We start from the raw sequence: 24,999 nt of genomic DNA on the forward strand, positions 1-24,999 counted from the left end.
AGCAGGGCCTGCCCAAGTCCTCCTGCAAGGTGCCAGATACTGCCAGGGGTGCCCAGGAGCTGCTCTCACTCTGTAGGAACACACAGATAGAAATGGGGACCTGCGCCTTTAAAGTTCTTCAGCATTAAATCAGTGATGCAGAGCAGCAATAATATCAAGCTATTCTGCTGACATGAATCCTGGAGATACAGACCCAAACCAGCAAAGCTGATTAGTAGTGTGGGAGCTCCTTGCATGCTCCTCCAAAACACAATTAAAAGAGTTTTATTCTGAGTAACAAGAGGGTTAGAGGGTCAGAAGAGTTTCCATTTCAAAAGGCAGCAGGATACAAGCTAGCAGGAAGAGGAAAGCAAATTGCCCAGATTTTGTGCTAGAAATACATGGGTATTTAAGCTGCTGAGCTTCAATTTCTCACAAAAATTTTATCCCATCAGTCCTAAGGAAAATAGGAAAATCAGTACAAAGACAAACCTTTTCAATATTGTGATGGCAATAACCCTGCTTCCACCTGCAGCAAGTACAGATTCTTTCACCTTGCTTCAGTTTTGGGCTTCCCCATTGAGTCTTACAAAGAGCCAATAAAAATCCTTTTAACTTTCTCTATTTTAAAGTTTATTATTATTAAAACAGGAAAAAAAAGATTTAAAAATTGTAGAGGAACCTCCAGCATCCAGCACTGGCTTTAAGGAGCTAAAAATGCAGTCTCCCAGAACTATAGAAGTACTGTCCAGTGTCTGTCTGGCAGTCTGCAGTTCACCTTGCTCCATAGTTCTTTCTGTGGCCCAGTCTGGTTGCAGTCAGCTGCCTTCCTCCAGGCTCCATGGAAGATTACTTTGAGGAGATCTATCTAGGTATTTTAACGGAATCAATGTGCAGCACCTCTATGAAATGAATGCTGCAGAGATGACAAAAACTGTGTAGATTTCCTTGGCTAGATAGAGCCTAGAGGAGAAGAGCTGTTGGATTTCACAGAAACCAGCCAATTCCAAATAATTAAAAAAAAAAACCCCTTAAACATTAGTGGAGGCTGCATGGAAGGTGACTTCATCTAAATCTGAATGGTGGACAGATCTTGTATTGTTTGTCTGATTTGGGATTTCTAGAAGTTACTTGGCTTTCCTCAGATCAGTGTGACCTTGTCTCCAGCTCTCTGAGGACATGGGAATGGGGAGATCTTTCCTCAAATGCTTCATCAAAGGGAACAGGCTGCTCCCTCATTCCTGGCTTTTCTGCTAACATAAAGGTAGCAACAGAGACGTGGTTTACTCCACAGGTTCTCTAGATACACCCAGAGAAATACAACCACCCTTTTCTGAATATATCAATTTCCAAATATTTGTCATATTATGGGAACCCAAAGAAATATTATTTCTATACAAAAGATTAAAAATTCTAAGATTAAGCAGATTCCAGGTTTGTGGGGCAAAAAAGACTAAGTAGGAATCTTGCATTCAAGCTTTTCTGTTCATTCCCTCTCCTGACCCCACATGCCATGAAAAAACTTTAGGAGCACAACTTGAACTATGCTTGTGTGCTTTTATAGTCAGTAAAAATAGTTTTGTACATAATTAAGTCTTTTCTGCTTTATGAAAAGTCTTTTTCATCATAAGGAAAGTATAGCCCAGATAATAGTAATCAGACCTGTCCATGAAAAAAAAAAAAAGGACAAGTATTACAATGGCTATAGAAAATCCCGCATATCTCCAGATTAGGAACAATGGGACAATTCAGTGTCAGGCACTGCTGAATTTTCTAATCAGATAAAACCTTACCCAGTAGTTACATTATTGCAATTTGTTCATTTAGTAGCAGGAAGGTGAAACCTGGGATATGTTTGCTCAGAAAAAAAGAGGTTTTATTTTTCCTTTTTATGACAACATTAAGTAATTGTCTTTGTTCCTAAACTCCTCAATCTACATACACATTCAAAACTACAAATGAATAATTATATATACTTACATATATAATATTATATAGAAGGTATCTTATTGCTTTCTATATTGTATATATTTAATGTACATTATTCTATTGCAGAATCTTATATTGAATAATTTTTATACCACAGTTTTATCCAATCCTGTGCTCTTTAGGATTAGCAGTACAAATATTCTAAAAGCCAAGCTGAAGTTCTTAGTGAGAGTACAATGTCCTTACACTTGGTTTATAAACCAATGTTAATAAACTGAACATATAAATGCAGCATTAATTGCTCACCTCACTCTGCACAGAATCACACACTCTTGTAAATGCAGCCAGGAACATTTTACTCCTTGGATTTGGATGTCTCAGGTCTAAATGCTCATCTCTTTTTCGAGAAAACAACAGAATTTTAACTGGGATTCAGGACTCCAGTTTTTGTCTGTGCTTTGATTAGACATTAGTAGTGGTGGAGAAACTCCAAGCACTGTGTTACTGTTAATACCTCCATATGGCTGGGACTATTCCGAACCTGGGGACACAGGGACATCATGAATTATGGGCTTCCTGCCCAGCCTCCAAACAGACTTTTCCCCTCTCTTGCATGCAACTGTCCTCACATCTGGTCCAAGGGTTTGGTTGCTCTCTGCAGAACTACCTCCCACTCCTGAATCTAGACATTTCTGCAGTGTGCTTCAGGGCAGTTATTACTGCTCTGTAAAACCCTGGTTCAAGGAACATCTCACATTCACAGTGACGGGGGGATGCTGACTCAGAGAAAACCAGTAGTGTTTGCCACAGTGTAATCCTGTAGGGAGAATACTGCTTGGCCTAAATATTATTTTTATATATATTAAATGTATTATTTTACATAAACTGTTAATATATCACTTCATGTAATTCTTTCTCAAAATACAGAACACATAAATCCATGTGCTGTTCTTTAAAGAACTGGCCTCCTACAGCAAAGGTCCATGTCAGTAACATCTATGAGCCTGTATCCACACTACAAAACCATGACATTCTCAGCTGAGGCTGCAAACCCCCATCACCATGTCCTTTTCCTGAGTCTTTCAGCCCACCAAACCCACACATTCTGCTGCTCCCTGGAGCCAGCGAGACCTGCCACATGCAGTGCCAGAACACAGCTGAGCTCCGGTGTCAGCCTTTGTTCCTGATGTCTTGGAATTCCTCAGCCGAAGGGAGGTGACCCAGGGTTTTTGTACTTCATTTCACAAAGCCTTCCCCTACCTCTCATTGTGCGGCCTGCAACAATTGCTTTTCACACTCTTCCTTCCTCAGCCTGGCCCTTGAGAAAGAACAAGAGGCAAAATGTTTACAAGAGACAGACTGGTCACACTGCACCCTACTGAGGGTTTGGTTGTGGCATTTCTGCTCCCAGCCTAACCAACACCAAAGATCTCTAGAAGTTTCCATTTTTAATCATCCCAAATCAGCTTGTTTTTCAGCCCACCTAGTTGAGACCCCATCATCCAGAGGATGTCAGCAGGGCAACGTGCTGGTTTTCACCCAGAGCGCAGAGCCCGTAATAAATAACACCCAGAGCTCTGCGAGGATGAGTGTCCTCTACAGCTCACAGCCCACAGGCTTCATTATTGCATCGCCCATAATTCAATTCACCCTTCCTAAAAGGTCTCTTGCTGCACCCAACCCCCACCTCTGAAAACACGTCCCACTAATAATTCCCGATTAATGCCGTCAATTACCAACTCTCTCCCAGCCCCTCTCCAGCCCCTGATTGGGTTGGAATGGAAGGGAAGCAGCATCTAACCAGGGAGGAATAGAAGTAGGGTAAAATAGCAATAAAAAGTAATTACATAAAAATGCTAAACATATTACATCTGTTAGTTTGCTGAGCCCAGTGGGCTTGACAATTCCAGATTTTTGCCTTTGTCCGTGCTCAGACAGACAAGAATAAGAGAAACTGGGAAAGGATCTTTCAATAAGATTATTAAATCAGTGCATGAAAAATAAGTCGTCATTACATTGCAAAAGGGAGAGAGAAACTCACTGAAATGTCTTTCTGCAGCTTTGCCTTTGTGATCTGCAAGGTGCTGTGCTCCTGCTTACACTCTGTTGCCCTGGCAACATACTCCTGTAAAATAAAGATTATTAAAGCGCATATGATTATTTGGCCGCACAGTGAATGAGGCAGCCGCTTCTGAAATTCCTTATCAGAGAAATTCAATTTTAGGCCAAATTGTGTTTTCACTGCCTCTCAGCTTCTCCCTCCCCCCCTGCAATACCAATAAAACCATCATCTCCCCAGCTGTACATGATATTTTGTCACTAACTCTTTCACGCCTTTCCTTTCCCATTCCAGGTTTTATTTTTACTCTGTCAAAGGAGAATGCTCTCCCCAATTTGTAGGCTTTTATACCTTACAGTTTTGTTCTGGCAGCTTCAGCCTTTTCTCCCCTGCAGCAGCCAGCAGCCTCCTCGCCCACTGTGGCAGCAGGAGGGGACTTTCCCCTCCAGCCCAGACCGGGGGCCAGGGCCACAACCCAGCTTTGGAAGGTGAGGAATGAGCACAGAGGGCTCACAACACACAGCTACCCTTCACATTTTGCGGAGCCTCATCTGCTGTAGGTCTTCTATGGCCTCTCCTCGCAGTTCATCCCTGGGGAGCTGCTACCCAGCCCACGGAGACCCCGACCAAGTGTTTAAGGTGCAAGTTCTATGGGTCATAGCTCCCCCCGGCCCCGCTGAGGTGCTCCCTGCGTGACAGACAGCCCCTGCCAGCGCTGCCAGCTCGCCTGAAGCTCAGCGCTACGTCTGCTGCCCGACGTCTCTGCCACCGCCACACCCCAGAGCGGCGGCCCCGGGCATCTGTCCCTGCCCCGGCGCCGCCACACGCAGCGCCGTGGCTGTGCCCTGCACTCCGGCCCGGCTGTGCCCGCACCGGACACACCCGGCCACGCTCCGGCCGGCGCTCGGACACACCCGGTCCCGCCGGTCCCGGTGAGGAGGAACCCCGGGCGGGGCCGCCGCGGCGCACCAGGGGGCGCTGCCGCCCCGCCGCCGCGCGCCGCAGGGCGGCCCCGGAGCGCGCAGGGAGCCCGCGTCGGGAGGGGCTGAGGGGCAGCGCGGGAACAGCCCTGAGGGGACACCTCGTGTGCGGGGACAGCCCTGAGGGGACACCTCGTGTGCGGGGACAGCCCTGAGGGGACACCTCGTGTGCGGGGACAGCCCTGAGGGGACACCTCGTGTGCAGGGACAGCCCTGAGGGGACGCTTCCCGTGTGGGGGCAGCTCCTCTGCGGAGGTGCCTACACGGGAGCACCTCCGCGGCCAGAGCGGGGCTGGCTCCGCTCCCAGTCCGGCTCGGGCAGCGGTCCCCTGCACAGTCCGGCGGTCTTTAGTGGCTCTTCTTGCCCCCCCCTACAGTTTAATTAAAAAATGGCCCAGTTTTGGCAGTCGGCCCCAGCTGGGAATTAAAAATACAACAGTGCATCTCCAAGCCACAGCCCAGGCCGGTCCCAGGTGTCCACTTGCCCGTCTCCTGCGCGCCAGGGCAGAGGTCCGAGTTGAGGTAAATGAGCCCTGTTCATCAGGCACAAGGGATTCTGCTTCTTCACATAGCATTAAAAAGCTACACAGACTCCAGAAAGGAAATGAAATTGCCTCTTTTAATATGAAACTTGTATTTGTTCCTATTTTTCCTCAATATTTGATGACAGTGAACCAAAGCGACTGACAGCCTTTGTGCAACTCTTCGAGGGCAACCGCAGTGCGGCGAGGAGGAGTGAAGATTTCTGAAGGCAGAATGGTGAAGATGAAAGTGAGCCTCAGAACTAACATGTGTGCTTTATTTTTTAAAGATGGAACAGAGAGGAGGCACAATTACCCCAGATTCAGAAGATCTTAGTTCAAACCCTGACCTACTGAAGTTTCCCATACCTCGGCTTCTCCTCCCTATCTTAAAACCAGGTAATAGCTGTTACCTATCTGGCAGATAATTGCAAGGATAAATATCTTGGAGGCTGGTTGGTGCAACAAAAAATGCCTAATATTTGCAACACAAGGTTCCCCAAATCTGGCCTCCAGTTTGCTCATAGTCAGCAGATCACTATGACTAATAACAGGAACATAATCAGAAAAGAGGACCAAAAGGAGATAAGGGATTGTAACAGAAATAATTTCACCAAGGCAACCTGGAAAATTTCCTTTTTATTGGGTGGGGAGTGATCATCCACTATCCCCTTAATAAACACAGGTACATTACAGGAAAAACAAAACCAGCAAAGCAACAGTCTGAGAGCAGAGTCTAAGAAGCAGCACTAGACAGGTTTAGAAAATCCTCACAGACAGCATCATTCTGTGTACAAACCACGGCAGCTTCCTGGGCTCATTAGAGAAGTCTGAGTGGTTCCTGAACTCTGTCCTCCCTGGCCAATCCCCCTGTGTTATCTCTTATGACCATTGCCTGAACTGAAACATCATTTTGGTTACTGAGATCACTTTTGGAGAGTGGTAGAAGCCTCAGTTTCCCCTACAAGAACAAACAGGCTCAGTTACAATCAATAGTGATTTTGGACAGTCCCAAAGAGCTCAAGTTCTTGTCCTTTCAGAATGTAAAATACACAAAGGTCCCAGTTCCCGAGCACTAATAATTTAAAATCACTCCTACAAATGGGCAAAAAAAGGGTTAAGAACAGTTACACCAATCAGAGCAAAGGTCCACACATTTTTTTGATGCTAGATTACGTGTCTTGGAGCACTTCTCGCTCACCTGGAGCAAACGACATCAGCAGTCATAGGAGCAAGAAAGCCTTCTACAGACTGGGGAACCCACAGCATGAAATAAGAGAATCTAAAGAATTTTGGAAAAAGGGACAAACAGTTGACTATAAATACCCTGAGTGCCTTTGTTTCTGGTGGCCGTGTTTTTAAAAGGACACAGGAAAATTTGAGCAAGAGTCATAAAAATTATTTGAGAATTGGAATAGCTGCCTGAGAATGAGACACTTAAGGAGCTCAATCTGTTTAGTTTATTAAAAAGATCAAGAGATGGTTTGATTACGATGTATAAGTACCTTCAAAGGAAGAAAATACCAGGTCCTAGAGGGGTCTTTAATCCAGCCAAGAAAGGCATAACAAGAACCAATTGCTGGAAGCTGAAGCCAGACCAGCTTAAATTGGAAATCAGGCACAGTTTTATAGTGAGAATGATTTGACATTAAAAACCTTGCCCTATCAAAGGAAAGAGGATTTTTCATCTTTTAATATCTCCAAATCAAGACAGGATGCCTTTCAGTAAAGTAAGCTTGAGTTTAAAAAAAGGCTCAGTGCAAGGGTAATTGAGCAATATTTAATGACTTATCATAGGCGAGGAAAGCTCTAACACCTTAATTTGGAATGACAGCTCAAAGTTTGGCAGCATGTATCTTTGGCAAACAGGTATGCTGCCTGCACTGTGCGATGGAAACTGCTGAGACCTGACTGTGTTTTTTGCCTCAAGAGAAAGATCAGATGGCAGGTGCCAGTCAGAGATCCAGTAGTGTAAAAACTGACCCCATTTTTCCTTATTTCCTGCCCTATTCCACATCCTTCAAGGGCCTCCCCTGGGCAGAGCCATGGCTGTGGTGCCATGAATGAGTCCACTGAAGCCCTGGGCCACAAATAAAGACTATAAATTAATGTTCTGAATGATCAGAGCAGCTGCAGCTACCAGCTACAGCTGAAAATGGGACACCAGCCTGTGAGTGGAAACAGCCCCATTTATGCCCTTTTCTGGGGACAGATGTTCCCAGATGTTCCAGGACTTGTGGTTGTCTGACTGTCCAGACTAGGCCTGGTTGCTCCATGAGAGCAGATGGATACCAGTCTGGAGAACCAGACTGGACCCAACAAAGAGACACAGGAACCAGGCATGACGTTATTTGACTACACAGCAGTTGTGGATTTATATGAAGCTAAAATACACCCCAGTGTACGTGAGAAAGAGTTCAAGCACCTACTCGACAACACAAGGAAGCACAGACTGTCCCAGCAGCATTGCCCAAGGTTTTTCATTACATTTCATTATTTTGTGTCATATTCCCTCTTCAAAGGTTATCATCAGTATTTAGGATTCTCTTTGTGGAAGAATTAATAGTGGAAGGTCTTTGTACCACAGCCGTCATCCTCATCCTTCTCTGAACATGTAGATATCAGCAGGCTCCAAACCTTTTACAATTGTACACCTGATCAGTTAAAAAATTTTGAGTGTGCACACCAATGTATGTGTATTTGTCTACAAATTATGTCCACGTACTGCTGCATTATATACTTTACAAAGCATACACAAAGATAAAAAAAGGGTAAAGATGAAATAAACCCTATTTTAAATTTTTAAAATTTATTATTGAAAAAAAAATATTCCTCCTGTGCTCTGATAGTCTTGTGCATCCTACCATGGAGACCACTAATTTAGATCCACAAGGCACCTTTCAAAGATGACCAACCTTCTAAATTCTTCTAAGCAATTTTGTGCAGGTGCCTGAGATTCTCTGAAGGGAAAGTAGCAAACTACTGGAGGCCGAGCCTTGGTGACATGACACAAGGCAGCCACCAACTTTGGCCTTCATAAGGATTTAAAACGGGGCAAAAGCTGCCCAGCCATTACCTTGCAGAAGGTTTCCAGGAGATGAACAGTGCACCCATGATCTCAGGTAAGAATCTAATCAAAACCTGCTGTCACAACAGGAGTGCTGACTCCAAAACCTGTGGTGAAACCAGTTGTGGAGAGAGGCTCAATAAACTGAATTTCTTTAGTACTGAGCATGATATAAGACATGGAGCAGTGCCAGAGAAACACCTGGTGCTGGATGCCAAACCAGCCGTGTGCCTCAGCTCTGGCAGCAGCTGACTCCTGAGAGCAAGCTGCTGAAGGTGAAAACAAGTGGACCCCTTCCAAGTCTATCACTTAGGTTTATCACCAGATGAGAGCCAGAGTTCTCTGGCACAGAGTCAGGTGAGCAGAATCAACACTCCTGAGCTTCTGAAGTGAGCCCTGGAGTCTGGAAGCCCTCTGGGCAGGTACCTGGGACACAGACAGTAGAGTAAGATCAAAATGTTCTGTCCCCAGTTTCTCTGGGGAACCCTCTGGTTCTAGGGAAGCTCATGGGGTGAAGGAGCATATTACTGTGCTATTGTTTATGAAGACTCTGCCACAAGACTCATATGGAACTTCAACTGAGAGAAGCCAAGGCACGACCAAGGTACACTTGCTCGGTGATTGTCCACCTGCATTCACACACAAGGACAGAACCTGCATCTCTGACATCGAGAAAGAACTGAAATACATCTGTGTTATGCCTCAGTCTCACGAGTCTGCAGTATTTGCTGGGCATGTGACAAATCCTCTTTCAGGGCTGAAGTGTTCTACACCTCCTAATCCAATTTCGGTTGACTCAGTCAATGGACTTTTCATCATTTCCGTCACATTCCCATCATGATGGGTCTCATAAATCTTGCTAATGGAGGATATTACCTGATATCTGAGATACATTTTCCTTCTTGCATTATGATCACAATACATTTCATTTGCATTCCTTAGGCCCTGTCCAAGGCAATTCTTCTCCATAGTTTCTGTTTATGCTCTTCATATGCTTGTGGACAAGTACAACACTCTTCATTTATTTTGCCAAGTTAAACACATCTAATTATTTTCATATTTCTTCATAAATCATTACTTCCAGACCTTAAACATAATTTTACAAAGAAAAGTTATTTTAGAAATGGTATTGCCTGGAATCCACATTTACTAATGTCCCAGCAACTGTTCCATCATTTTTCTAACTGCCTGTTGCCTGTGCTTGGCACTAATTCAACCTTTTTTTTTTTTTTTTTTTTCCTTCTGGGTTCTCTACTGAGCAGTATGGGCAAAATCTTAGGCTCGTAGTGTCAACCTTACTTATTTCTCACATCAGTCAGTTCCTTCTGAATTCACTTTTGCCATCTTGCATACAGAAATTAATACAAAAATTATTGAGAAATTTATATCCAATTTGATAGAATTCTGCAACACTGTCAACTGTCACTCTTCTCAGATACAATATAATCCTTGATGAGAAGTTACTGATAAAAATCTTCTATTTATTTTAGGCACCTACAATGTATTAGATGTTTGAAAATACATCTCCCTGTAAGTGCAAACCTCATATACTTTAATGCTGGTACCCTGATGCTCCACAGGGCATTCACATTCCTGTCGCTAAGTAGACATTAGGTCTGTCAAAGATGCACCAACAGAACAAATCCAGTCTGGTTGATTCAAATTTACAGGAATAACACACATTAAACAAAAAGTTTTTTTACTTCTTTAGGTAGCCAGAGGCATCCACACTTACTAAAAAGACCAGAACAAGCATCCAGGCAGCTCTGTCTTGGGGCAGGAGGTGCCTCATTACAGACATTCTTCCAAGAGTAGGAACTTCTTAGTGAATATGCTTCACAGATTATGAGCTAGAAAAATTTGGACAATATTTTACCATGTACTGAGCAATAATGTCTCAAATCCCTTTTTTGAAAGGGGAAAAAGGAAAAGGTGTTCCTTCCTCACATGGATTCTGCAATCCCTTGCCATCTCAGCAGTTTATTATATTCCAAATTAATTCTCAATATTTTGCAAAAAAAAAATTAAATTAATTTCTTTTATGTACAGAACACATACATGGTACTGGTCTTCTATTTATACTTCTCCTTTCCAAGTGTTCTATTAACATCCCACATTGTGAACTATTTCCTTTAATCACAGATAGCCTTGTGCTGCTGTGTTTTTCCCTTTGTCAAGGCCCATTTATGAAATCAGTTCAGGGCTGATCCATTTTAGATTCCTGGGTGACTCTCCATTTAATAATGATTTCTTTATTCTCTCCACCCCACATACACCATAAGCCATTTCTTATTTCATTTTAGAATTTACTCAGACCTTTTGATTACTCTCCCTCTCTTTACATCGTAAATAATCCTCAATATTCTGGTTTTTGCCCTATTTCCTTTCATCATTTCAAGTAAAGGCAGCTTTGTACCATCAAATCTTTGAGCTACATCAATCACCTCTTCTGTCTTGTATCTTCCTTTATCAGATGAATTAGTTGTGATGTGCTTATGATATATTTAAATCCTTGCCTGTTTTTCTCTCTACTTGTATTTGTTTTCTCTTAAAATATTTCTTGCACCCATTTCTGACACTAGTTGCTTAGTTTAGTTGCTTTAGTTTTTGCCGACACTAGTTCCTTGAAATTTATCAGATTTTTTTACAGTCTGATATTTCCTGTTATATGTGACTTACACACACACACACACACTGTGAATTCAAGGATTTACCTCTTCAAAGCTGACACAGAGCTGCTCTTTCCAAGCTCAGACCCCACTGAGCTCCAAACTGCAGCCCTTACAGGGAAATTCTCCCTTTTTTCATTCCCTTTCACAAATTTTCCAGCCAAGGAGATCAGTGATGTTCTACTTCCATGTTATTGTTCTGAGCAATTACTCTAAAGATCTTACTGATACAGATTTGAAAGAATGAGAAAAGTAAGAAATACTCTTTAATTACCAAGGACAAAATGAGTACCAGCGCTTCAGCTGAGGATGAAAGGGATTGTTTCATGTTCCACCTCAAATTCTTCATCCAACATTCAAGTTTCCACTAAATTCTGAGGAACTCAGGGCTGAGAAGGGTCTGCCCTGCTTTGGATGAACTTAAACATGTTTGTCTGTCTGCACGCAGTGAAATGTGTGCCTTGTGCTTCCATGGATTCCTCAGGAATGCGCTATCATGTCTTATCAACACACTGTACTTTTCAAGTGTTGATGCAAAAAGCCCAAAGGAACGTGAGCAAACTGACTTCAGAAGAAGAAATCATGAAGAAGACCTGAGGGAGTTTATAAAGACACCAGGAGTAAAATTTGGTTATTAGAAACACTCTTGTAATGCTGAACACATCACAGTGACCAGCAAAATCCCCCATGCACTTGTAAAGAGACAAAAGAACATAAAGGCAATATAGTGCAGATTCTGAAGAGGTCTCTTCCAGAAGACTGAGCAAGTCAGAAAACACTGTCAGGTGAATTGGATACCTTCAGTTCATTTTGTCAGAAATACAATACCACAGCACTTCAGGATGGCAAGTGTGGGCGAGAGAAGGGTTTTGTAAAAGTATTTGCAGTGCCATGCTTCCTTGTACTTGTGCTCAGGGTGGTGTTTTTAACAAAAAATTACTCAGATATTTTGAGTCACAGACTGACAAATTGTTTATAAACTGATTAAAATAAAAAAAATTGAAAACTTAAATAAATTACAAAATTAAAAATAAAAAGGAAGTTTGTAGTTATTTATTATCCCAAGTAACCAGCTTCCATCCTGCTTGCTGCTGAGTGTTGCTCAGGGAAGATGGCTGTAGGCTTTGGCAGGCTCCTAAATCATATAGGAGGACCCAAAAATCCAGTTAAGGGCTCCTCAAGAACACTCTGACTGCTCTCGTAAGAATTAAAAAAGAAAAAAAGAAGAAAACTACCAGCTGAAGCTGAGAAGACGACACACATAAACGAAGAGAAAAAGACACTCCAAGTAAGTGGGCTGTGTTATTTCTCACAGTAAAATCTGTGCATGGAGAGCAAAGCTATCACAAAAAAGTTGCAGCTTATTGTTTATTGCCTCAGTGATATCCAGAGGAAATCTGCTTAGTCTGCAACCCAGAGGAGGATTTTCCCACCTTCTAGCTATGAAAATCTGAAACTAATTCTGTGTTCTCTGGCCACTCATAATCCAGCCTCTACAATCTAAACATAATTAACAACACTGCTGCTGCTGATAATGAATAAGCTAGAAAAGAATCTACCTCACTCTTATCTAATGTTAATTTTCAAGAGAGAGAGACAGTCAAGGATGACAAAGTAGTATTTTGAGGTCAAAGCAGGCAATTGCTATTCCATTCCATAAGGCCATTACTTTCTGAGCAGTGATTACCAAAGGAGCCTCACCAGGTTGAAAAAAAAAAGGTCCATCTAGCTTTTGGACCTTTCTGGTTCTGAAACTGACAGATATTACCAACACCTTCATGCTGGCTGGAGCCTTTCCCAGCTGTATCGATGAACAGGTCATCACAGGCAGCCCAACACCTACAAAGACCTTTGAAAATATTTCCTATTTGTGCTCAGACCTTTTTTTCCTACACAAAATAGCAACCTCTCCTGTCCCACCAAAATCCAAAATTCAAATCACAAAAAACCAAAAGCAAAATATATTCCCCTACTCTTCTCTCCAAGACCAGCACAAGCTATTCTTAACATCAGGTCAATAGGAACACAACAAGGAGAAAACTTTTCAATATTAATTTTTTAAGTTAGTCCAATTAAAGATAACACCTCCAATCTCCCTTATGCTGCATTTTCCAAACATTTTAAAACATTCAATACAAAATGCTGATCATGAAAGAAGCTGAAAGCTAGCTGCTGAGCTCTGCCAGGAGGAAAAACTTTGTCCCTGGGGAACTGGCCAGCAATTGTACACGTGATCCAGCAAGTTACACCAACCTCTGTCCTATTCCAAGGGCTTCCTTTAATCCAATTGTTTAGATACAGCTTGATATTATTATCCCAGATCTCATTACAGCATTGCAGAGAGCAGTCTGTAAATCCTGAATTGAGAATAAAGAATGGGCTGCAAAATAGTCAGTTCTAATCCTGGCTACATCAAAAAATCTCTGCTAACAACAAGGCATCTTTGCTCGGAGTAAGGGGTGACAAAGATGACAGGAAAAACAAGGCCAAGGTACTATGAAGAAACTACCAAAAAAGGACAGGTCAAAGCTTGTATCCTCCCTTCAACTTTTTAGGTGTAGTTTGGAAACACCTATACTTTCACAGGAAAGACAGAGGTAGGTGCTAAATCCTGGTCGGAGACCCACCTGTGCTAGGAAACAATTAACGTGCCTTCCACCTCCAATGGGCTTTTAATTATCTGTTATCCCCAGGTTATCAAATTACATTTCTCCCTGTTGAAGCTCTGTACAGAGCTATCTTCCATCTCTCCAGTCTGAGGAACCAGCATGGTATTCTGTTTTCCTAAATAATTTGTGTTGGAATCAAACTTGTGGATGACACCAAAATATGACTGCAGTAGTACCTGTGCACACTATTTCTTGAAACTACCATTTCATAGGGTTATTTCTCACAATCTGACTCTCAGACCACAGGAGGTGTGGCATAAAAATGTACTTATGATTTTTCCATTTACAACAACTTTCTTAAATTCTACTAGATGTTGTTAAAAAGTATTTCCTTTTCTTTTTGTAAAGCAACTGTGTTTTGTTTGTTCTTTCATTAGAATAAGCATAAACAACAGTTTCACATTCCTCATGTGCCACGCCCTGCTCTCCCTGTGGCACTGAAATGGGCATGGGCACCTCTCCCCATGCTCAGTGTTACTGGGTAGAGTGTGTCAACAGCTTCTAGTCCCACTCTGCAAAAACCTCTGATAAAGACTTGGATGAAAAGAAAAGAAGGTAAATATACACACACAAAATGAACAGCATGTGTAATTGTTTGCAAGGCTGCTACTGCTTTGAATGATCTTGATTTTGAGGACTGCTATTATGATAAGCCTTGGTTATAGTCCTCTAGAAAGTGACATTACACCCAACATGGAAACTGATGTTGATGCCTGGCATCCAAGCAGTTCCACCAACCCAGACTGGTGGCCAGTAATCCTTGACTGCTGAACCCGAGATTTAGCTCTCAGCACCACAGTCAATTATTTTCTCTTCCTCTTTAATATAACGCTTGTTTTTGTATTTGTTTAAATTCTAGGCAGAATTAGAAATCTTGTAATCTTCCTGAAGAGCCTCACATACTGAGCACTACTAAATATTTGGCAAGATAAATGACAGAGCTGCTCTAAAGGAAGCATGTAATCTAGAAATAAAAGAGATATATCTGTTGTCTCTTTTGTCAATGTGAAAGGTGAGCGACATAAAACATGGGATAGCAAAATACTGAGGAATGACAAAAGACATGCCCATGTCAATTCAGGAGTAAGGTTATCCCATTTCCTTTAATTTCTGTGGATCTGACATGCTTTTCAGAAGGATGTGCAGGGGACCAAAGTAAAGGTTATTAGATCTTACTGGTCTGAAATTTAAGAAAAATATACGTCTTAGCTTTGCACACAGGTATTGTTGGGCTTGACTCTGTCGGGGACTCAGACACAACCCGAGAGGCTCGGACGCCTGTCAGCGTCCATCAGAACATTCAGCCTTTGCAGCCAAGTTTATAGAGGTGTTCCACAGCACCACTTTTCACCCTTTGGCCAGTGAAAAGGCCGTGACTTTCACATCACACCCTCCTTGGGACTACAGTCAAAAAGTGCTGCACAGGACCCCACAGAGGCTTAGCAAAGTGATAGATCAGGAGAGCCAGAACCTGAAATTTTATGTCCCAGAAGCAGCATGAACAGCTGGTTGAAGACTTTCATTAGCAGAGATCAAGTAGGGACACCTCCCTCACTGCTGAAATGGTGCTGCACACCAGAGTATCCCATTAGCCCTCCCAGGTGGGGAAAAAAGTACTTTTTTCCTCCTCAATAAAAGAACAAAGACCATCGATTTTTCTGTTTATAGAGGGCAGGCAAAACCAACTCAGGTAAAGTCCTCCTTCTCCTGTACTTGTTTGAGATACACTATGCGGTTGAGTTTTTATAGCTGAAAAAATTGTGTCTCAAGCTGTGAAGCAGAGTTTTCCAGCTCTCACCTGTGTCAGTGCAGTGGCTGTAGCAGGGGTGGATTCTGAGTGACAGAAACTTCTTTTCTGGAGGAGGAGGAGGAGGGTGGGCACCTGACATAACTGGCATTGAAGTGAAAGAAAGAGGCTGCAAGGTTCTAACACACTACCAGGTTTACATTATTATTTACACTATTTTACATTTAAAATATAAAAAAGTATTATTTCAGCTGTTTCTTGGACGCACACTGACCGACCACTTTATCCCTTTACAAAGGGTGGCACAGACACTTCATAAATGTTTACTCCAGGATTAAATATTTTTGTTTCAGTTTGCATATGACTTACTAGTAGGCTGCCGGGTTTGCCTGGGTTATTTGTTACATTTATTGAAAAGTACACATGTACATATACTAAGTTCACTAGGAAAGCAAGGTTCTGGAAGACTCCTGTTCAGTAAACAGGAATGCCAATATCCTCCATGCTAACAGCTCTGACTGAAGTAGTTTACTTAGGAGGAATTGACTCCAGGGCAGTTATTCTGTTGAATGTCAATAGACAGCAGCACTGAGAAAACTTTTTTTTCCCCATGTTTCTTCTATCACTTCATCCCTCCAAGCTAGCCAGTATTCTTCCCTTGCCATCCCATGTTAATCTGTCAGTTATCACTGCTACCTGACATCTGCCCACGCTAAAGAAGGGAAGAAATGAGTGGGGGAAAGTACTGGGGCAACAGTGGAACATGGATGGAAAGAGTCTTCAAATCGAGAGAAGGTTGCTATAAAGAGTGAAAACCTTTCTCCATGTTCATAGAACATGAAACAATGGAAGTAGGTATGAACTGTAGTAAGGGAGGTCTAGATTAAATAAAGGAAACATCCTCTCTCAAACAGAAAATGTAATTAAGCACTGGAATACATTTCTGTAAGGATATCAATCGCCTCCAGAGATGGAGGGACCTTTTATGGTCCTTCCCAGATGTAAATCCAGAGATAAATCCTGGGCATCCTTTTCCTTACCTTTCAGAGGTTGTTCTTTACCATTATCTTGCAAGATAACCAAGTTTGATTTTTTTCATTTAACAAATGTTGTAGAGTTACTAAATCTTTCAGTAAAAGAATTTCCTTGTCTAAGGGACACCAGTGCTTCATAAAAGCTGACAGCCTGTCTGCAAGGGCTGCCAGCAACAGGGGAGAAGTAGTTTTGCCTGAGGGACTCAGAGAATAATCTCCTTGTGCCCTCCTAGTCTCCAGCCACTGGAGTCAGGAAGAATGGCAAACTTCACAAAACTGTTTTAAGGGAAGCCATCAGAGCCTAAGATTTACTTGTTATTATAACTCTGAATCTTACCATATTCTTCAGCTGTATAAAATCCTAAAGACTAATTTTAAATTGTGGGAGAAGAAGATTTCTGTTTATTAGCTTTGGTCTTGAGTTTTGAGTTGTATCAAGTGCTTTTCTACTTCTGGATAGAAGAAAGACCAAATAGGAATCTCTCATATTTGTATTTTTGTGCACTAATAATCCTTCAAGCAAGCTCCAGTTGTTTTGGCAGCTTACAGCATGATTTATCTGTGCAGAGAATTCTCCTGTTCAATGGGACATAGAGAGGTTCTGCTGCAAATTCTTTCAGAAGAATTGCAGGATAAGCAATGGAGATCAGTATCTGATCTAATAGTTAAAACAGGGAGAGAAAAACAAGATTGTTTTGCACTTTGAAACCTGTTTCTAATCAGCTGAGCTACTCCTATGGGGTCAAATAAAAATTATTAGCTTATTAAAAGCATAGTTTTGCTATTTAATAAGCAAAAATGATTGAAAATTCTGTTCCAGATCCTGATAATTTTAGTGTTCCTAGTTAAGCCTACAAAATTGCATTCATTATTAGTGTCTAGATTCATTAACAATTCAATTTATATATATTAATGTTTATAATGCATGCTTCACTTGCCAAAACTTGAAGAGAAATTGTTTCAATTAGCTTTCATGGATCATGGATCCTACCGGCTGGGTATTTTTAGACAAAAGATACAAACACATCCCCAAGCAATGCTAATGCACAGCTGGGATCCGTATGGAAGGTCAGCTAATGGTTTAAAAGGAAAACCAGTAAATAAATTTTACATAGAACTGTGGGACAGGAACAGAATCAATCAAATATTTGCAGGTCACACCCCTCCCCTTAAAATCACCACAATTCCCTGGGCTGGATTTTTAAAAATAAGCCATAAGATACAAGCTAGTGACTGGTTAAGGGATATTTGTCAGGCTGTGATGAAGCATACCAGGTATGCATGGGCCCAAGGCAAACTGCTTCTTTCTCATTTTTATTCAAACTACATAATTAAAGTCAGCTATGATGCACCAGTGTAGCCATTTGAGAGGATTGTAGCCAAGGAGAGAACTGTGATGAAGACTTTATCTTCTTTCTTTGTCTGTTACACTCTCTGGATTTTGTTTTGGTTCAGAATTTTCAGTTTTATAGGTTCTGCAGTCATATAGCCAGATCAATGCTGAAAACACAGGAAAAAATTCCTCTAAGATCTTATTTTTTTGACTATTTTTTTTCCTCCCATCACATGAGCAATTCAATAAAGTGAAGTTATTTTATGCAAAGAGCACTTTTCACCAAGAATTGCTTAAATGCTTTTCTTGAGACATTTTCTTTTGTCTTTTCAAAACTCACTGATTGGTTTTATAACCATCAAACTTCTGCAGCTTTAAGGTTACATTCCTCCCCTCTTGAACAAACTCTACTTAATTATTTATCAATACCTAAGTTAATTTTTGCATTTTATTTTCTGCAGGAGCTGCCTGCACAGGACAGTGGTTAGAGGCAGGGGGTTGACATGGTGAGAGGATGATGGAAAAGGAACAGCAGATATAGATCAGGCATAGTGTGAATTAAATAGTGGGACACAGACAAGACCGACAGAAGGAAATGTTAATGGGCACAAGCCAACAAACACCTTCCTTAATTTTCTCTACCACCAATTAAGTTTGCCCTCTTCTTCCCAGAAGCCTTCAGCTTTCCATTGTGACATCCTTAAACTGATCCTTGGGTCACTGACCCCTCTCAAGGCCCTGCATCCCAAGCTGCTGCCAAGCTGGAGGTCAGGTGCAGCTGGGTGTGCCAGCAGCAAGGCACACACGAGTGCAATCCATGGACTCGAGATCTCAGGTATTTGGCACAACACTCAGACTGCTCCAGGGCTGCAGTCTCTGCAGGAAGCACCTTCATTCTTCCCTGGGGTGATGGACAACAAGGCTCTAGGTCATGAGACAACAGGTGATGAAAATGAAAGGGAAAAGGAGGAGGATGAATCTAGAAAAGTTAATGAGTGTCAGATAAGCTGTTATGAGACATGAAAGTCATTGTGCTCAGGACCTACTTGTAACTTTCAATCCGTCCCTCAAGAGAATCCCTGTGCTGAGCCCATATTTTATGCATGTTGGAAAACAGACTGGGATGCTCCAAATAGCCTCACAGGAAAGGTCGTTTTTGGTTTAATTAAAAAAAAAAAAAAAAAAGTTTGCCAGATTTCCATCTTAGCAAAGCTTTAATTCTTACATGAACAGAAATTCCAAGTTTTATCATGTCACACAGACTGGGAGTTTGCTGCTTGCAGGGGAAAAATCCCCAATAAAAAACCCAACCCCTCCCTCCCCCCTCAAAACCAAACCAAACCAAATCAAACCCCATAAACCAAGCCAACCCCCTACAAAAAAACAAAAAAAAAACACCAACAAAACAAGGCAGTTTTTTGTGGCAGAAATGTCTGCTGGGTTTAATGCCCCCTCTGCCTTCCACTCACCAGCCCAGCTCAGTCCTGGAGGCAGGCCCTGTACTGGTATTTGAACTCAGCCAAAGGAAGCCACTTCCTCATTAAGATATACCCAAATATGGCAATAACATGGAGAGCCAAAAGTAGTAACAGATTTATTATTGCCACTATGTGGAAATAATTTTTTTTTTGCTGTTACTCAATCCAGTTAATTATCCATGCAAAGTAAAGTTATTCCTGGCAGCCACAGAGGCAGAGCTGACTTGGTAATGGCTGGGGATGGAATGGTTGTTATGCAGGAGGAGAAACTAAATAGTTCAGTAAATTAGTCCAAATAGATCCACACTGGGATTGGCCTTTAGAGATTCAAAATACTGAATTCAATGCTTTTAGGCTTATCATACTTTTTATTTAATAGAGAAGTGTCTGATCTGGGACTGCATCATATCCCAAAGACTCTACAAAGGTAATTTTTCAGCATGCCCTGAGGGTAACAGGGAGAATTACAGAAAGCTTCAAACCATCCAGCTCCCACAAGCATCCTGGACTTTCACTAGAGCAAAAATGCACAGCCAGTAGGAACGTTGGTGGTTCCTGAACACTTGGAAGAGTGTTACAAAGCACACCACCAAGTGCTTCAGTGGTATCTGATGTTGTTGAGGGGAGCAAAAAGCTGAGTGCAGCACCATCTCTGTCACCAGCCTCAGCACAGCTCAGTCTGAGGCACCTTGTACTCTGGTTCCCGAGGCATTCTGGAGCCACTCTCTTGCACTTGGAGCTTATTTGCCCTAAGAAGTGTCCCCACAGTCAGGTTCTACCTCGTGAGAAAAAAACAAACAATAAAAACCCAACACCAAACACAAAATGCCACATTCCCTTTGTCAATGGGAAAGAGGACCAAAAAAAAAAATGAAGCCATAGAGTGGAAAACCCCAAAACCTACAAGAAAACAAGAGCTGAAAGTGAAGAAAACCCCAGAATTTATTAAAAAAATTATTTGAACTGTCCACAAGCAGTGATTGTATAAACACTAAACAACAGGAACATAAATGAACACTATGGGAAAAGAAACTGCTGACATTTTTACTGCAGGAAGGACAGACCACCAAGAACAGCCTGACTCAAACACCCAGCGCTGGTTCCCACACCAGAGCTGTTTGTGTTGGCTCCAGCACCTAGTTCCAAGCAGAACAGTAAGAACATGCATTCTGCTGATGTTTGAATAACCCCTGCCAACAAATTGATCACCCAGCAGCCAGGCTGTGGGAGATAAGAGAAATAAGTGTGAGAGAGCAAGAAAGTACAACAAAAAGACACTCAGCACTCTTCTTCTAGCATCAGTGTTGAGTGGGAGCTCTTTCTGTTTCCCTTCTTTAAAAGGTTTTATTTCTTTCCCCCAGTCCAGGAAAAGCATAACCCAAAAGGCATTGGTGAGCATACATGTAATATACATGCAGGGGAGACACGGCTGCCCCAGAAACAGAGATTTCACAGATGGTAACCCAGAGGACAGCCTAAATCAAGCAAATCTCTAAATAAGGTCTGGGAGGCACTTTCTGAAGAAGAGCCACATTAATGCCAAGTAGGCAATTCCAGCTGTTGGCTGGACCCCTGCCCAGCAGCCTCCTGCATTCACCTGGCCACCCTGCTAGCCCAGAACCTGCCTCACACAGGTCCCTGCACAGGGCACTTGAAGCAACAGCTCCAAACCATTGTCACTCCTCAAATTGCCCAGGGAGCAAACCTGCATGGAAATTGGTCACAAAAAATAATACTACATTTCTTCTAGAAAATACAGCTGCTTTCTCTAAGAAGGGAGTCACTTAGCATGGAGGACAACAATGACTTCTGACCCTTCTTTTCAGATACTTTAATTCTTTTCCTTCTCACACAGAGTGCATGAGCTTGGTACATTAGCTCATCAGGATGTGTGCACATCATGCCACAAATGCAAAGAAAACAGAGTGAATAATTAAAAGTACAGTAAATTTATAATTGTTTTAAACTGCCATGCCCCAGTATAGTCTATCTCCTGAAGAGATTTAATCCTTTCACTATTTTCTGCCTTTTAAAGACTTTTAATATTAAATGGAAATCTGTACCTTTAGTTGTCATTTTCCATCTTGCACAAGTAAACCTTTCCCTCAGCATCTTTTTAAGTTATAAATAAAACACCCAACTATTTTCTTTTTCCCACAGATGAGAACATTAAAACATTGACATTTTAATCTGTTTGATACAAGAATGAGTTGTGTCAGCACAGTGCTTCCAGCTACAACAACAGAAAACCCAAGTTTAATTAAAGACAGAGTGGAGAAGCCGCATGCTACTTCCCCTGAACCAGGGATGTACGGCAGATCCTTGCTCGCTCACCATTCTGGGCTCAGGCTCCTCTCTGGGTAAGTGCTGATCAAGCAAAATATGATTGAAAAGGAAGGAGAGGTAGGACAAAAAACAAACAAATATTTTCTCAGGTAGGAGATGCAAAAGGTGAGCCCGCATACCTGAGGCATACAGACATCACAGATTTTACCCAGAAAACAGAGCCTTCAAGAGTTCTTTCAGAGGATCTGAAGCAGGATTTCACCAGGCAGCTCATTAGATCTGCCACAAAGCATGAAAGCCACTTGCCAGTTGTGTTGTACACTGCTCCTCATGTCAGTCTCCAAGAGGCCAGCCCTGGCAAAGGAAACAGCCAGGCACACAGCTGGACATTCTGTGCTGAATGCAAGGCTGAGCTGCAAGGGTAGAGTGATGGCCCAGCTCTCACCCCAGAGATCAGGGCTTCCTCTGGATTACCAATGGAGACTTGGAAATAAAACCAAGCTGGCACATGCATGATAACCAGGCACCTGGCAGAAGCTATTTCCCCTTGAAGCTTGTTAATCTGCAGCTGACAGCAAAACAAAATCATTCTGGGACCAGTCAAATAAAAAAGATCTCTCATTATCCAGTGGTCAGGTTAATCAGAACTACTAAGATGCTGGTCCACAATAACCACAAGATTAAGATAAGCAAAAAGGGAACTTGGAAAATACTAGTTTGGCTCCTTTCATTTAACTTCTGCACAAATAAACACAAAAATAAAACTACAGTACATAACTGGATGGGCTTGCCCCCCCGAGCATTGGGCTGGCAGATGTTGCAGCTGTGCTTAGAGCGTCAGGGTTCAAACATGTCATCCCCTTTAGCTGGTTGCAATAATCTAAGGCACTCTAATAGCTGTTCTCTTCTGCTTTCATTTCCCTCTTCCATTTTAGTGCCTGTAGCAGCTCTGTGGCAGTTAGTAGCAGTGCCAGTCCCAAGCAGTGTTGTGCTCTTGTCACACATAACACAGCGTGGCACCATCCATCTCATGGAACACAAACATGCCAAGATCCAAGACCTCTGCCACCACAACCATAATCTGTAAATGTCCAAGTTCCATCCCCAAGTACCCCAGCTCTGGCACCCATCTGCAGCAGTGCCTGGGAAGAGTTGTCAGAAATCCAGATTAACTAGAGATGATTTCTCCATTACTGTCTGCTAATCAAAAAACATCACCCCCAGAGCCTCCAGACACTGGTTTAGACTCTGAAGCAATGAAGAAGACTTCACAGAAGGCATTCTCTTGGCATGCCCAAGAATCAATAATCCACTTGTACAGTTCACTTGGATTCTATTTTTAAAACTCTTTTTACAGATTACCAGAGACAAGAGTTTTCCCTCCTAATGTACACCTTAGAGAAGAACTTGCAGAAAGTAGTAGACAACTATTATGAATATGCAGCAAATAGCACAAACTAATCGAATTTTATATTTATTAATTCCTTAGTATTCCAGAGAAGGAGATAATATTTGGCAGAGGACATGTACTGCAACAAGCGCAGTGTTGTGCAGAGAGCAGAGCTGGTCTTTCTGCAGTGTTTTGCTCTCACTAGGATGTGCTCTAAACCAAGGGCTGCCACCACAGCCACAGAGCCAGTTGTCACAGCTGAAAAGTGTCAGTGGCCTCCTGGCATAGGCAAGTATTTTACAAAACCTTCAAGAATCTGCTGTCAAGATACTTCACATGACCCTGCAGACACTTCATTAAAAAGCCAAACTCTACAGCAAAGAAATGAGTAGGATTGCTGCTCTTGTACGACTGCATTTCAAAGAGAACCCTTTTCAAGAGGGTAACAGAAAAAAAAGACATTTAATAGCAAATTTTATGAGAGAAGGATAAAAACCAGGTAGTTCAACAGTTCCTGAAATCCCAATGGTGGTCAATAAATCGACTTCTCCTTCACATTATATGAAGAGGCTGTACTTAGCAAATCACTGTGTAAGCTGCCTCAATAACAGCAATCCTGCTATCAAGTTTACTTGCAATGAGTCCAACAAAGAAATTAATTTCTTAGATGACAAGAAAAGGTTATCTAGAACTGGGAAAACACATGAGACAAAGATTTCCACTAATAAAACAAATATCAGACTCAGAGCTGAATTTGAAGCTATTTTTTCTCTGAAAGATTTGAAATCCCTGTAGCCCAAACACCAGAGCTACAAAGAAAACATCTGCAACCTGCCCTGCTAAAAACATGAGGAGAGCAGAACAAGCCACAGCGCTTTTCAGTACCTGAGTTACTCCCTCAGCTCCATGCATACTGTTCCTCGAGTGAAGCTCAGAACAAGAAAATATACTGCAGCCCAAGTTCCAGAGTTAGAAACAAACCTCACTTTGAGCTACCAGCTGATTCACTCCCCAAAATTTCAGTACAATATCATTTCCAGAATTCAGAACATGCCCCTTTCACAAGTATGAACTTGTTTCTTATGACTCCAGCAAGTAACAAAACACACTTTCCTGGTCTCATCTTACTGATTTTATTGGTCTGTTTAATCCCAAGACATTCCACAGGTATCAGTCACCCATCCTATTTTCCAGTTATCAAATTTTTTCATAAATATTTCCACAAAAGGGCACCACTTTCCTCTATGTTACCTTTTCTTCCTCTCACTGTAATACACAACCTTCTGTTATTCCTCATTTCATAATCCTCATACTTGTCTGTGCACATCAAGTAAGCAAACTGACCTGATTTATCCACGTGCCCACTGGAAGACAGCCAAAAACATAAGACAACACAGAGGTTTGATTTTGAAGGTCATTATATAAAAAAGTGGATTCCCTGTCTCTGCTCTGCTGCCCAAAGATCTGCTCCCACCAGTTCTTACAGCAACTGAATCCATCCAACATCCAGGAACTCTATGATCACATCTCACACCTGGCATCTGCTCTGGATGGCTTGGTGACTACACTGCACTAGCAGAATCAATTTCTACAGATTTGGGGTTAGTTGTAAAAGCTTGTTGAATTTCTCTATTTCACAGCTGCAAAGTTAACATCAAATTTTAATCAATTCCAAACCAAAGCCACGTAATTCACCTGAAATAATAACAAAGATTTAGATTGTCAGCTTCTGTCCCACATCCATTTAACCCCAGCTGCCCAGAGCAGCAACAGGTCACAATCACCTCTAGTGCTGTTGTTGTGGCTGGTTAAGCAGGGGACCTCTAGGAATCTCTAGAAAGGATTCCTGCAAATCCCA

General features: G+C 42.1%; 1 protein-coding gene across 1 annotated transcript in view; it reads right to left on the minus strand.

Annotated features, from left to right (window-relative positions):
- The window catches only part of LOC109022827, a 73,767-nt gene that overhangs the window by 43,577 nt on the left and 5,191 nt on the right, over positions 1 to 24,999 (minus strand). Inside the window, exon 3 of the mRNA XM_019007976.1 lies at positions 3,950 to 4,033. Coding sequence (XP_018863521.1) covers positions 3,950 to 4,033 — 84 coding nt within the window. The remainder of the gene's footprint in view (positions 1 to 3,949; positions 4,034 to 24,999) is intronic.

Source organism: Parus major, chromosome 11 (genome assembly GCF_001522545.3).
Source record: "Parus major isolate Abel chromosome 11, Parus_major1.1, whole genome shotgun sequence".
In the NCBI taxonomy this organism is placed as follows: Eukaryota; Metazoa; Chordata; class Aves; order Passeriformes; family Paridae; genus Parus; species Parus major.